The sequence below is a fragment of the Cygnus olor genome, chromosome Z, assembly GCF_009769625.2.
Source record: "Cygnus olor isolate bCygOlo1 chromosome Z, bCygOlo1.pri.v2, whole genome shotgun sequence".
Taxonomy (NCBI): Eukaryota; Metazoa; Chordata; class Aves; order Anseriformes; family Anatidae; genus Cygnus; species Cygnus olor.
The window spans coordinates 42,767,497-42,780,237 of NC_049198.1; the positions used below are offsets into that span (position 1 = coordinate 42,767,497).

General features: G+C 36.1%; 1 protein-coding gene across 10 annotated transcripts in view; it reads right to left on the minus strand.

Moving 5' to 3' along the window:
- Positions 1-1,067: 1,067 nt before the first annotated feature.
- The window catches only part of AGTPBP1 (ATP/GTP binding carboxypeptidase 1), a 69,446-nt gene continuing 57,772 nt past the window's right edge, over positions 1,068-12,741 (minus strand). For all 10 annotated transcript variants that reach the window (XM_040540805.1, XM_040540803.1, XM_040540804.1 and 7 more), the window contains one exon: positions 1,068-4,420. In XM_040540805.1, the coding sequence (XP_040396739.1) occupies positions 4,243-4,420 (178 nt within the window). In that variant the 3' untranslated portion in view covers positions 1,068-4,242. The remainder of the gene's footprint in view (positions 4,421-12,741) is intronic.

The window sequence follows — 12,741 nt, forward strand, 5'->3', positions numbered from 1 at the left end:
GACAGTGCAAAGGCAGCTCCTGTTTCAGGTCATTTTAAATCGGTCTCCCCATACCATGTTAACAGCAACATTTCACATATTGAAGTACTATTGTGGAATTTTGTTAGTCCGGTTCTTGTATTATTTAGTATTCTGTCCTATAAAAATTTACAATAGTGCTATTTGGTACTGCTAGCTTAAGTACACATTCTTCCAATCTACTGTGAAAAATGATGCATGCTAAATAACCCCATTCCAAGAAAGAAGGGCACACACAAAGCACAGACATCTCATGGTAAGAATGCTGCACAGGGCAGCAAAAAGCTGCAGCTGATGGGCATTTGGTAACCACATAATTTGGCTCAACAAATTCTGTGGTGTACTGTTTCCTTTGTTGATAAACCCATAATTTTCAGAGGAGTCTATTCTTCCTGAACTGCTTCAAAAGCTGGACTAAGAATATGTATTTTTCTTTTCTGTTCTTTCTAAAGAAAAAGAATTTCACCTAACTTTTTGTATAGCAGAAGAATTAAGTGGATATGTTTCATATTTATGAACTACTTTACAGCAACTAAACACATTCTCTATACTATTAAAAATATATACTATTAAAAACAGCCACCTAGCCAAGCCATATATAATTTAAGGTAATGTACCCTTTACTAGTTGTCAACTGCAGTCTGAGTTGGATTGTAAAGGGATGACTTAGTGAAAAATAAAATTGTGCCTTTTCTAGATTAGATGAAAAGTGTTTGCTGTGTAGGATGGAAAGATCTCACCAAAAGACTCTTTTCCTGTGTGCTCTGTGATGTCCTCCACTGTGGTTCATCCAAAATCTTCAGAAGTTTTAGATTCATTCATGGATATTAAGCTTTTTTATAGAGCTATAATTAAATCTATAAATGTGCAAATGGTACACTAAGCCTGCAGTGCACTAACTTTAATTTGGCAGGGAACAAAAATAAGATCCTCTTTTCTGAAATGCTAAGCACGCCCCAACTTTTATAAATAGGTTCAGAGCAGCAAAGACTATCACAAGAAATCCTTTAAATTTTCTAACCAATAAAATGTGTAGGGAAGCAAAGCAATCGTAATTTATTTTTTATTATATATTTTTACTAATAACTATTGTTACATAGGGCATGCATAATAACACTGCAACAAGTGTATTTATCACAGCATTACAATGGCAACTCTCTCTGAAATGTGGAATTTTTGCATTGTGAACTGTGTTTACTGCTACTACAGTCTTGTTTGAGATAAAAATCAGTTCTCCTTGATAAGTCAGGCTGATAAAGCAATCCACTTCCAAAAAGAACCCAAGAAGATTTTGGCACAAACTGCATTCTTAGCTGTAAGTTATGTTACACCAAGATATGTCACTAGTGAAAACACAATACCAAATTTTAGCTGCTATCTGAGTGATACCTGGAAAAGGAATAAAGGAATTCATCATCCAGCAATTATTTAGAAGCCAGACAGTAACTGTGAGTAACAGAAATGTAATTATTGTTTCTAACCTTATTTGTTATTTTTACGGGAAAAAAAAGATATAATAATAGCTCCTTTTCCTATACAGAATCAGTCATGATTATAATAAAAGGGTTTCATTTAAAACCAGAAATACACTGGAATGCCAATGCATAAAAGGAAGACAGTCAATTGTCTGGGTCAGGCCGTGCTAGACTGATTTGTGGCAGATCAAGAAGCTGCCAGTCTTTGTTCATCCCCATTCTGCCCGTTTAATGGGGGTGAACACCATAGGAACGGAGAGGAGCATGTGCTCAAGCCTCAGCTATTCCAGTTTCAGTTAAAACACCAAACTTCTCACCAAAGCAGATGAAAGGGGACACTGGAGTTTGTCTGCCAACACTGTTGTTAGCAGTGGGATAAATAGCGTGAAGCAGCTACAGCTGCAGTATTTCCTCCCGTGAGCTCGTGTTCCCATGGGCACGAATGGAGATTCTGCCTCTCAGAACGCTGTACCCACAGGAGGTGTAGTAAAGCATGCAAGGGGGATGGCCTTTGTGTTTTCCACAACATGCTAGGTCATGACAGTTTCACTCTTGTTTTGAAACTGCACTGAAGTTCAGACCCACAACTGCCAGTTTGACATCTAATCAAATACATAAATCTAATCTAGTGTTTAAGTGCATTATAATCTGATGTATAAATCTGAGAACATACGTGCATATTCACTTTGGATGAAAAGACAATTTTGTACTACTAAATCAGAATTATTTCTAACTGGGCGTAGTAAGTTTCTAGTCTCACAAAATGCACAATAGGGTTAACTAGCACTCGGCATCCTGCTCCTTCCAAAATTTAAGTCAAAATTATTTATGGAAGTTACTGAAGTATGAATCCTTAAGGATGAAAATTTATGCAGAGAGCTAGTACACAAGTGGCACAGTAATACAGGCATTCTGCACTGCTCTGACTGGCCTGACTTAAGGATATTTCAAATTTTCTGGCAAGGTTAATCCTTCTTCTTGGCAGATTCTCAATTCCCAAGCAGCTTCAGTGCAGGGGACTCCTCTCCAACAGGGACTTTCTTATTTACAGTATGTAGTCAAAGAACACAAGGAACGAACATTTTCACAAGACAGAGATAAATTTATAGAGGGACAAAAATGCATTTCCATTATAGCCTTACATTTCAACAGTGCATGACTATTAACATAAATATAAGTCTTTAAACAAGAAGTACAGTAGCATATCACTGGAGTGTCAAAACCCCTTCCCCAGTTTCAGAACCAGGACTTGAACATCAGAATATGGACAGACATCACCAACCAATGCTGCACTGAAACAGCAGACTCTGGTGAAAGAACTATCTCCCAGTGTGAATCACTTCATACAGTTAATTCCCTGATTTTTTTAATCCTTCTACCAACAGCACCCTTCCCCTCTAAAATACAGTTTTATTTGCAACAGTAATTGTACACAAAGTTCTCATCAGTTAAAAGCCTTCTGTAACTTAGGAGTGTTATTATTCATGCTCTTAATGCCTTGCACATGCAGCCGAAAATGAATGCCACAATGGGGTCACATCAAGTAAAAATCATTTTGGAAAAGCATTTTTCACTGCAAAACATGTCGGTTCTTGTAAACAACAGAGTGCAACTTCATTTGTGCATTCAATCTCATACTAAGCAGAGACAAGAGTCAATAGAAACTGGCAGATGACAGAAGACAAAGAAGATTAAATCCCATGCCTGACAGCTTGAAAAGTGAAGAATACAGCATCACAGCATAATTATTTGGTCTAGAAAGGACCTCAGGAGGTTACTTAGTCCAATCTTCTTCTCAAAGCAGGGTTAACACTGGGTTCAAACCAGCCAAAAGATGTTTCAACAAAATTGGACCTTCCTTCGTTAAGCATTTAAACTGGAAATATGCAGTTAATGTGCCCCCAGTAAAGTGAACTCTTAAACTATGTGCATATTGAACAAGAAAAACTGAGCAACTGGGTAACTAAAATATATATACAATGTACATGTTTAACCATTTCTTGTAGTCATGTACACTTGAGAAGGAACCTTTTCATATTAAACCATAGTTATTTTATGGGAGAGACTTCTAACAAGCATATAGTTCTTGTAAACACAGGCTGCATTGGTTGCAGTGCAAAACTCCTAAACTGTGAACAGACATTATATTTTCAGCTAGTACTGTGGTAAAACCATATAATCCTCAGAAGCAAGAAACAGTGCAACAATTCATACATCACTCTTTAATTTTTAATTTAGTAATTATTGAATGGTTTCAGAGCAGGCACTACATTATTGCAAACACAATCAAATCCTTAACATAATGTTGAAAAATAACCTCTTCACCTCAGTATACACACACGCATATACACACACACATAATTTAAAAAAATCTGTACATAAGTTATTTTTCAGAAAGCAACTCAAAGAATTGTACCACACAGAATTAGTTTCTGTACTCTGACACACCACAAATTATAATCCATTTTTTGATGATAGGCTTTAAGGACACAAAACACCATGCAATACTATTTAGTAGAAAATGAACTAAACAGTAAATAAATTTATCTAGTTCGTGCTAAGAGAAAACACATTTTTTTAAATAAAGCAAATGCTAATTTATGAGAAATCAAAAATATTTATTGTCCTTGAGCTTGAAAAGGAACCAGTTATCTGTGGTTCCTAAAGCTTATCCCCTTAGTAGACGAGAGTGAGGAAGTGTATGACTATAAAAACCAGGATGATTCTTATTACTGGCTGCAAAGACGGTTCAGGAAAGGAGTATCCTTGTTGAGTCTGAGTCTGAGAGTCCATCTTCTTGATTTGTGGCCTCATAATCCCCCGCATTCTCAGCTAATTCAGTGTCTTGATCATCATTACTCTCTGCACTGTAGTCAACTTCTTCAAGGAAGCGAGGCTCATCTTCATCCAAAACATACGTAGTAGGGCTAGAACAAACAAGAGGTTGTTAAAAGCTTTACCTTGAACACAACATTCAGGCCATGACCCACCCCCATCCCAACATACAGTAATCTACAAAATGACCTCAGGATAGGGGCGGTTTACCCAAACCTGATTTTTTAATTGCACGTAAAACAACTGAGAGCCAAAAACACATTTGTAGGACCCTGAACTAATTGGTCAATCATTCGTAATTTGTTATCCAAATGTGCCATGAGAAATCAACTCTATGTTACAGAATTACACTAATTGCCTGTGCAAATGTTATACAATTACAGCATTATCGTAAGTTGTTACAGGACTCAAATACAAAAACAGTATCTGCTATAAACAAATTTAAAAACATACCACAGTCTAAGAATTTGGGTGGGAAAGCTGTGTATTTTACTAAATACATTTTACTGAAAAGCATTACGAGCAACTATACTGCACATACTACAGATGACAAATCAAGGCAAGTTTTTCTGGCCTACAACTAAAGTTAAGTTCCCATTTGTGTCGTAAGACTTATATCTGGTCCTCACATTGTCACGGTCCACAAAATGATCTATGCTTGTAACTAAAAGCCTCCAAGAATAATAGAAGTAATACTTTGAGTGTCAACAAGAGAAAGTAACTTTCTGATCATCTCACCTTCCTAGGACAGATGAAAACAAAAGTAAAAGCAAGTAAACAAAAAAAATAAAGAAGTATGTGTGTTTTCCTACTTTTTTACTACTTTTTTACTACTCTCCCTTGGGACATAAAAAGCTATCTGATTAAAATCACTCAATATTGCTAAATATTTCATAAGTAGTTTTATATTCAGATGAAGTCCTAAGAAAGTTTTGTAATGCATTTTACCTAATAATCAGCTTACACAGAACTCAGCCAAAAGAGCATTCTCATACGAAAAATCATCAGGTAGTTGTATAAATGTTTGCATATTAATTTTGATGAATTTTGTCTTAAGGCACACAACAGTTTATTGTGGCTGTGGCTTCAAAATTAAAAGGATTAGTCATTGCTTCTTTCTAGTTCTGTTAAGAGCTTAAGTGGATCACCTGAATCTGCAATGCAATCGTTATTCATTGTAAATAAACTTCACGCTATTTTCTTCTACGTGTAATACCAATAACATGCTACACTAACATTTTCTGAAGCTGGCAATTAATTCATATTTTGGGAGAACAACAAATAGACAAACTGCTAGTCCCAGCTTAGAAAAAAAAGACGTAATACCTAAAATAGTAATAAAATAAACTATCAAAAATTCAATTCAGTCAGAGTCTCTGGATTTACATTTAAAACAATCTGTGCCATAGTTCAGTGAACAAGCTGTTTACACACTGATCAGTGCAAAAGGGAATACTCCACAAACCTAAATACTTGCAAAGATTATTTAAATAGGGCAACAACCCGCTATGTTGGTTAAAGAACTGGTGCCAGCTCTTTGAACAAAATTATTTCCATTTAGGAGAGAGATCACATCAGGAAAACAACCAGTATCTTTACTGAGGTGCCTCTTCATTTCACAGGTGGGCAAACCACTGTACTGTAAGTAAGGATACACACTTCATTTGATGGACCTGCTGTAGCCCTGGGAAAGGTATACAGTTTTTTTGAGCTTTCATCTTGTGATACTTTATGCCCTAGGTAGTTGCTGCCTGCCAAGACTTTCCTATAAGGGAAAAAAAGCTGAAATGTTTCATTTATTTCAATGAGATACCACCAAATATATCATATTCAAAAAATGCACACTTTTTTTTTTTTGGTCCTGCTTCTAACCACTTAACACAGGTATTGATTTGCTGGGTATCACATGCAAGGAATCCACACTGCAATTGCAGGATAGATTGTGTAATTCAATTCACAGGAAATGGACCCATTAAATCTGAATGTTGGTCCTATCTTAACTAATAATTCTGAATACTGAAACAAAAAACTACAATGGGCTGTGTCAATGACAAATACTTTATTAGCCATTGACAGTGAGATATTAATGCATTACAGTAGGCACTCAGAAAAATTCACATTAGTGAGGTATTATATAGGCTAGTAAAGCTCTCCGAAAAACTTCTACCACTTTTTTTCTTTTTTTTTAAATAAATTTCATTGTTTGGAAATTAAGCTTAAATTTTTAATCCAGTACAAAAATAAATAAGTAAATAAAGCAACCAACAAGCCTATTTTAAAAAGTAGCAAACAATGAAGCTTATTTTAAGGGGAACACACAGAACTGGACAAACAAGCAAACCATGAAGTTTACCATGTAGAAATGCCTTCTCAGTTCATAAAATATGTCCTGCTTTACACTGTGTTGCAAAACAATAGATGTCTGTACTGTAAATTTGTGATATTACAAAAATTTATTTCATATAATGACATATATATGCACACTTCCGGCTTTTAGAAATTCAGCCAGTGTGCACAGTCTTAACGTTGTTATGTCTGATATAAGACAGTTTAGATGTTTACTCTGGCATGTATACATGCAAAATTCTTGAGGGATGCTTTTAGTTGCCATTTCCTATTTAATAAAATCAACATTATAAATTTCATTACTCAAGAAAAGTACCAGTAGAATAGATAAACAGATCTCACTCTCAAAACTACATAAACTTTTAATGTAGAAACTGGCTCCAAAATCTGCCTCATAAGCTTTCTACTGCCCTCCAAAACACAATGTGCCACCACTTCTCAATCATTAATTATTGAAAACAAAAGTTAGGATTAAATACATTAAGATGACTTTTTCCATTTCCCCTTTCTTGAGTCTCTGTTCCTCACAAAATGGTACGCCAGAATGTTTTACATCCGAAGGAAAAACCTGTTGCACACCGCTCACATCCATTTGCTTTCCCATGGTGTGTCTTCTGACGTAGCAGATGCTAACTTTGGATATTTAACTGTCCATCAATCTTTATTCTATAGGCTAGCGTGAATCTGCAAAGTATAGTTAATACTTCACTGTTTTACTGAGGCTTGGCTACAAGAAATGTAGAAATCCAAACACCTGAAAAAATTTCTTGCTGTTTAATCAAATTCTTCGTTTGCCTCCCCACCGCTCCCCACCCTCAGCATATCTTGTGACAATATACTTTTAGCTGCCATCATGCTGATTCGGTGGGTTTTAATTTCCTAACTTTTCCCTTGGGCTGTTTCTAATTAACTTGCTCAATAATCCCTCTTCCTCTACCCCTATACCTCCTGCATTTGCTTTTAAAAGGAAACCATTATTTTTCTCAAGTTAACAGAGATTGTTTATCATACAGCCACAGTTTGTAGCCTAATGGATGTTATAATCGGTGTATCTTCTTTGAACTTTTGCAGAGATTTTACTTAAATAACATTTTACGGGTAAAAAGAATAATTCCTAAATGTGAAGTAATATACCTGATATAATTTCTTGGTCCTCATATTTATTAAGAACTTCAAGAATATTCCTTTAATTTAAAAAAGTGCATTTTCTACATCACCTGCCACCAAATCCACTGAATTTAGGTATGAACACAGCAGCTTACTAAAACATTTATTTTTAACAACAATGCCTATTTTTTTCATATTTAAATTAATGCTCCAAACATATTCAAAAATAAACCCATTCACTAACATGATATATTTTTTCAAGCTAAAATTTTATTTGTCCCTCAAAGACATACTTGGATTTTTCATTATCCGTATGACTCAATTACAGAGAAATTAATCCACAAGCCAGACACAAACAAAACCAATTTCAGGCCCATGGAGATAAGTAATTTTCTGAGACTACAGGGGAAGCACACACATTAAAAAACTTCTGAAGAAAAAAAATAAGAAATATTCTCTGCTAAACAATGTAAAGTTGCTGCTGCCTGGGGATTTTGGAAAGGAAGGAGAAAAAAAATCTAAGAACTAACAATTTCTTTTAAAATTGCAATGCCAGGGGAGGAAAATTTTTTAAGGAACAAAATAGTCAGGAGGTACCACAAAGAAATCATTTACTCATTCCTGTTCTTTGATTTCCCTTTAGGGTCTACATTCTTTTATAGGAATCAGCAAAGCTGCACCAGGAGGCAGTACCACACATGCAGCTACATGTGCTGTCCCCTTAAGGAGCTCTTCACCTGTGTGATGTTCCCAAATAGTAAGGATGGTTTCTAAAGAGAATTTCCAATACTGAAGAGAACAATTACATGTCCAACTCCTTTCCCAACCATGGGTAGCTGTGTATCCAAATCCCATTTAAGTTTTATTTTTAAATATCCCCACTTACAGCGTTCCATTATTTCACTCCACAGTTTAACAAAAAGTAATCTCAACACGTTCTTTGTGGCGTCACCCTGAAATACATCTTGTAAAACCCAAAACTGGATTAAATTAGGTGGATTCAACAATTGTTGACTTTAGTAGTTTACACCCTCATATTTGGATCATATTACCAAGAACGGAAGAGAAGCTTGAGAAGTGGATCACAGACGCACAGAATGGGTGAGGTTGGCGGGGACCTCCAGAGCCAACCTGGCCCAAACCCCTGCCCAAGCAGGGCCACCCGGAGCAGGCTGCCCCGGGCCACGTCCAGGCGGCTTTTGCAGATCTCCAAGGAGGAGACTGCACTGCTGATCTGGGCAGCCTGTGCCTGCGCTCCGTCACCTGCACAGTAAGGACGTGCCTCCTGATGATCCAGAGGAACCTCCTGTGTTCCAGCTGGTGCCCAGTGCTGGTGCCCAGCTGATGGTGTCCTGGTGCTGGGCAGCCTGGCTCCACCATCCTCTTTGCACCCTCCTCCCTTCAGGTATTTTGTACACATTGATGAGATCCCCCGAGCCTTCTGAACATAACTCTCAGGAGAGGAGAGCACCTCACAGGAGAGGTGCTCCAGTCCCTTCACTGTCTTTGTGACCCTACGTTGGGCTCTTTCCAATATGTCCATGTCTCTCTTGCACTATCATTCTGTCTGAGCAAAGCTTATGAGTTATTAAGATGAAGGGAAACAAAATAGCTCAAAATCAGTTTCCTCCTGGCAGCCCACAAAGAGACCCCTTGCAAGAGGATCTCTGTCAGATATTCTCTCGCATGTGCCCCTACCACTCTGATGTATTTTCTCAAATATAACACTGTAAGTGCAGGAAATGGATTTCACAGATGTTTTTTTTTTCTTTCCCACAGCTCCTATTGGCAGTCTGCTTTTCTACCATTTCCTAGATAGCCCAAACCATTCCCAAAAGATACTTTCTGCTTCTCTGCTATAATTAAATCAAATTAACAAACAAAAATACAACATGTTCTAGAACACACCAATGAGCGTCAAAACAATTAACGGAAGGACTAGAAAAAAGGTCAAGTTATTGAGCAAGGGATAATTCCAGTAAGTCCTAACAGTTCTGACTGCAGTCATGTGTTTTTGTTTCATTGCATACAGACCCTATCAAACCTGTCAGCATAACAACTATAATTCTTCCTACAAGATCAGTATTACAGTCTAATCTTTTCCATTTGGAAATGGGGGGAAACATTGGCAAACTGGTCTGAAATAATTAAAGAAAAATAAAGTGTTTAATTCATCACTTAAAATGTTAAAGTGCACTGCCAGAGGGAAATAAATCTTCTGACTGCTTTATTTTTCTTAAGTCAAGTATGTTTCAGACATGGTTCAAAATGAACTCATGGAAACTGAGCCTACATGTAATGAAATATCAGAGGTATGTTTTAAAATATTAGCATTTACTTGGTCATTGTAAATACAACTAGTAAAACCAAGGAAAGCTTGAGAAACCCTCAAAATCATTTGCAAATAAAACTGATGCTTCTGTGTTTAAATTTTGACATTTAAAACTTGCCTGTTTTTTCCTTTCAAGCATTAAAATTGTATTGTTTTTGTTTTTACAGTAACACCAGTAACATTCAAAATATAAAGGAAGTAACTACAATCCTCTTCACTGCTTTACTCTAACGAGGACATTACAGCTGTGTAACAACTACGTACTTTTATACTACTTATTCATATTTTTTTACCTGGATTTTCTGTAGTTTTCCTCAGTCATCACTAACGGTAAGTAATGAGCTGTGAATCACGTAAGCACAAAGAAATCATAAGCAGTACTTTTACTATAATAGAATAATAAGAATGGAAGTCTGGGCATATGAAGCCAGGAACTGTGTATGACTGACTATCTTCTGGTCCACGATTGCTTCTGAAGAGGCATAGAAACTAGCTTTATAAATTTATCTCAGTAGAGACTCAGTGTATTTCCAGTGCTCAAGTGAATAAATAAATTAAGCCCAATAAACCAGCTGATAGAGATTTTTAATATCTTGTCTAGAACAGCTCACAAACACAAAAACTTCACCACTCTGAATACATCAAAGGGCAAATGGCCCACATTTCACAGATTTGGCAAAAAGATTTCAAGAGATGTTAGTAAAAATCACTTGTCTAATACACCTAGAAATAGAACAAAATTACAGGAAAATTTATGTCCCTTGACAAGGGCAGGGACTTCTGACCCAAGGAAAAGTAGCCATCTCCTTACTGTGGACAGGAAAAAGAAAACTGTACCAAGCAAACCTTTCATCAAAACAGCAGTAAGGTCTCCAAAAGCAAGGAAGCCCTCTGTGCTTCAGGCCTAAGAGTACCTGGCAAAAATACCACAAGATCATTGATGTTCCGTTATTGTCAGACTGATTAAGTGGCAAAAGGAGAGCTCAAGACTTTGCTGAGTCTCATTATGAGTTGTCACTGGGAGCTGGTATTCATTGTACCTATGGCAATTAGGTAGAGCCTTCTAGACAGACCTTTTGGAGCACACACCTGCCCACACACGATGACAAAAAAAAGTTATGATTAAGAAATTTACATGAATAACACCTTGAGGCAATGACCAGTGTTCTTTTTCGCTGTACAACAGAAATGCAAAACTGCCTTGAAAACTACTTCACCAATTGCTTAAAAAAAAAAATGCTTGAAGAGAAAAAAAGTTACGAAAGACCTGTGGAAAATCTGTTCTGAACCACACTTTTCTTCAGCGCTTAAAAATCTAAGTGTTCCTCACTCAGGAGAAGAAGCTCCCACTTGAGACAATCCAATTTTATTTTTGGAGTTAATATCTGATCACTACCTATCTACCAAGCCCTCAAGTAACGTCTGAGACAGAAGAAAATGTCTTTCAGTAAGATTCATTAAAAAAATTATTTTGTTAAAATTTATTTTAAATTAAATCTAGAATAGAAGAACATGGTATCTCCACGGACTCATGAAAAAGCTTTAACTACACCCTATTTCACAAAGGGTTTCAGTTCTAAACATAAATCAGTACCTGCAAGTATATAACTATAGAGACTTCCTCTGTGAGTATCATCACTGATAAACAGTACAGGTTTTTGAACTTTCTGCTGAGATACGTAGTGAGTGCTACAGAAGACTGGAAACTTGGACTTAATGTTAATCCCCTTAGCAAAGGATGAGAGAAGATGAGGTATTAACATGCATAATAAGGTACTTTTATAGCTAATAGTGGTGGAGGTACTGTGAACACAATTATATCTTCCTTATACAAAAACCATGTATTTACATGGCTTCTATAGCACAAAGCACAGATATCCAAAAAAAAAAAAAAAAAAAAGTGAGCCCAGCCACTCAGGCAGTAATTTCCTAATATCATGGGTTTCGTTTATCTCAGAAGGGTACCAGAATTATAGTTTTTAAAATAGTCATTTTTTCTAGATTTACTAAATGAACATTTTTGCCAGTTTAGTTATTACATACTTATATATTTTTCAATAGTTTTAATTAGAGATAATTGCTTAGGTAACTTTGGTTAAACAAATCTGTTTGATGATGTATCAGCAAGTTCAGGAAAATCAGTGGCTGAATATAGGGCTGTTGTAGTTACACAAAGCTTAAGAAAATTCACATTTGAAAGAAACAGCGTGATATTAGGTTGATATTCCAGTAGCAAGACAGACAGACATACAATTTAAACTTTTCTCTGAAAAAGATTTCCTGTCAATGTCCAATTCCACTCCCATTTTTTTTTAAGTAAAAAGCATTTCTGCTGAATTCAGTCAAGTAAGTCTGTATATGAAAAGTGATTTGATAGTCATAATTGTTAAGATAGTGTCCAAACACAGAATCAGCTACAAATAAACATCAAATTTCATTCTTGATGTTATAGTTTAAAGATACATTGTTGGAAACCACAAATTTAATTTTTCCATCACAGATTCTTACACAGACATATGCTATTGGTAAATGACCACTCAGAGCAAGGTACTTAATTTCTCAGTTCACGCTACACAGTTTCTTGTTAGTGTTATTAACATGAATCTACATTTAATAGGTTTAAAGAAC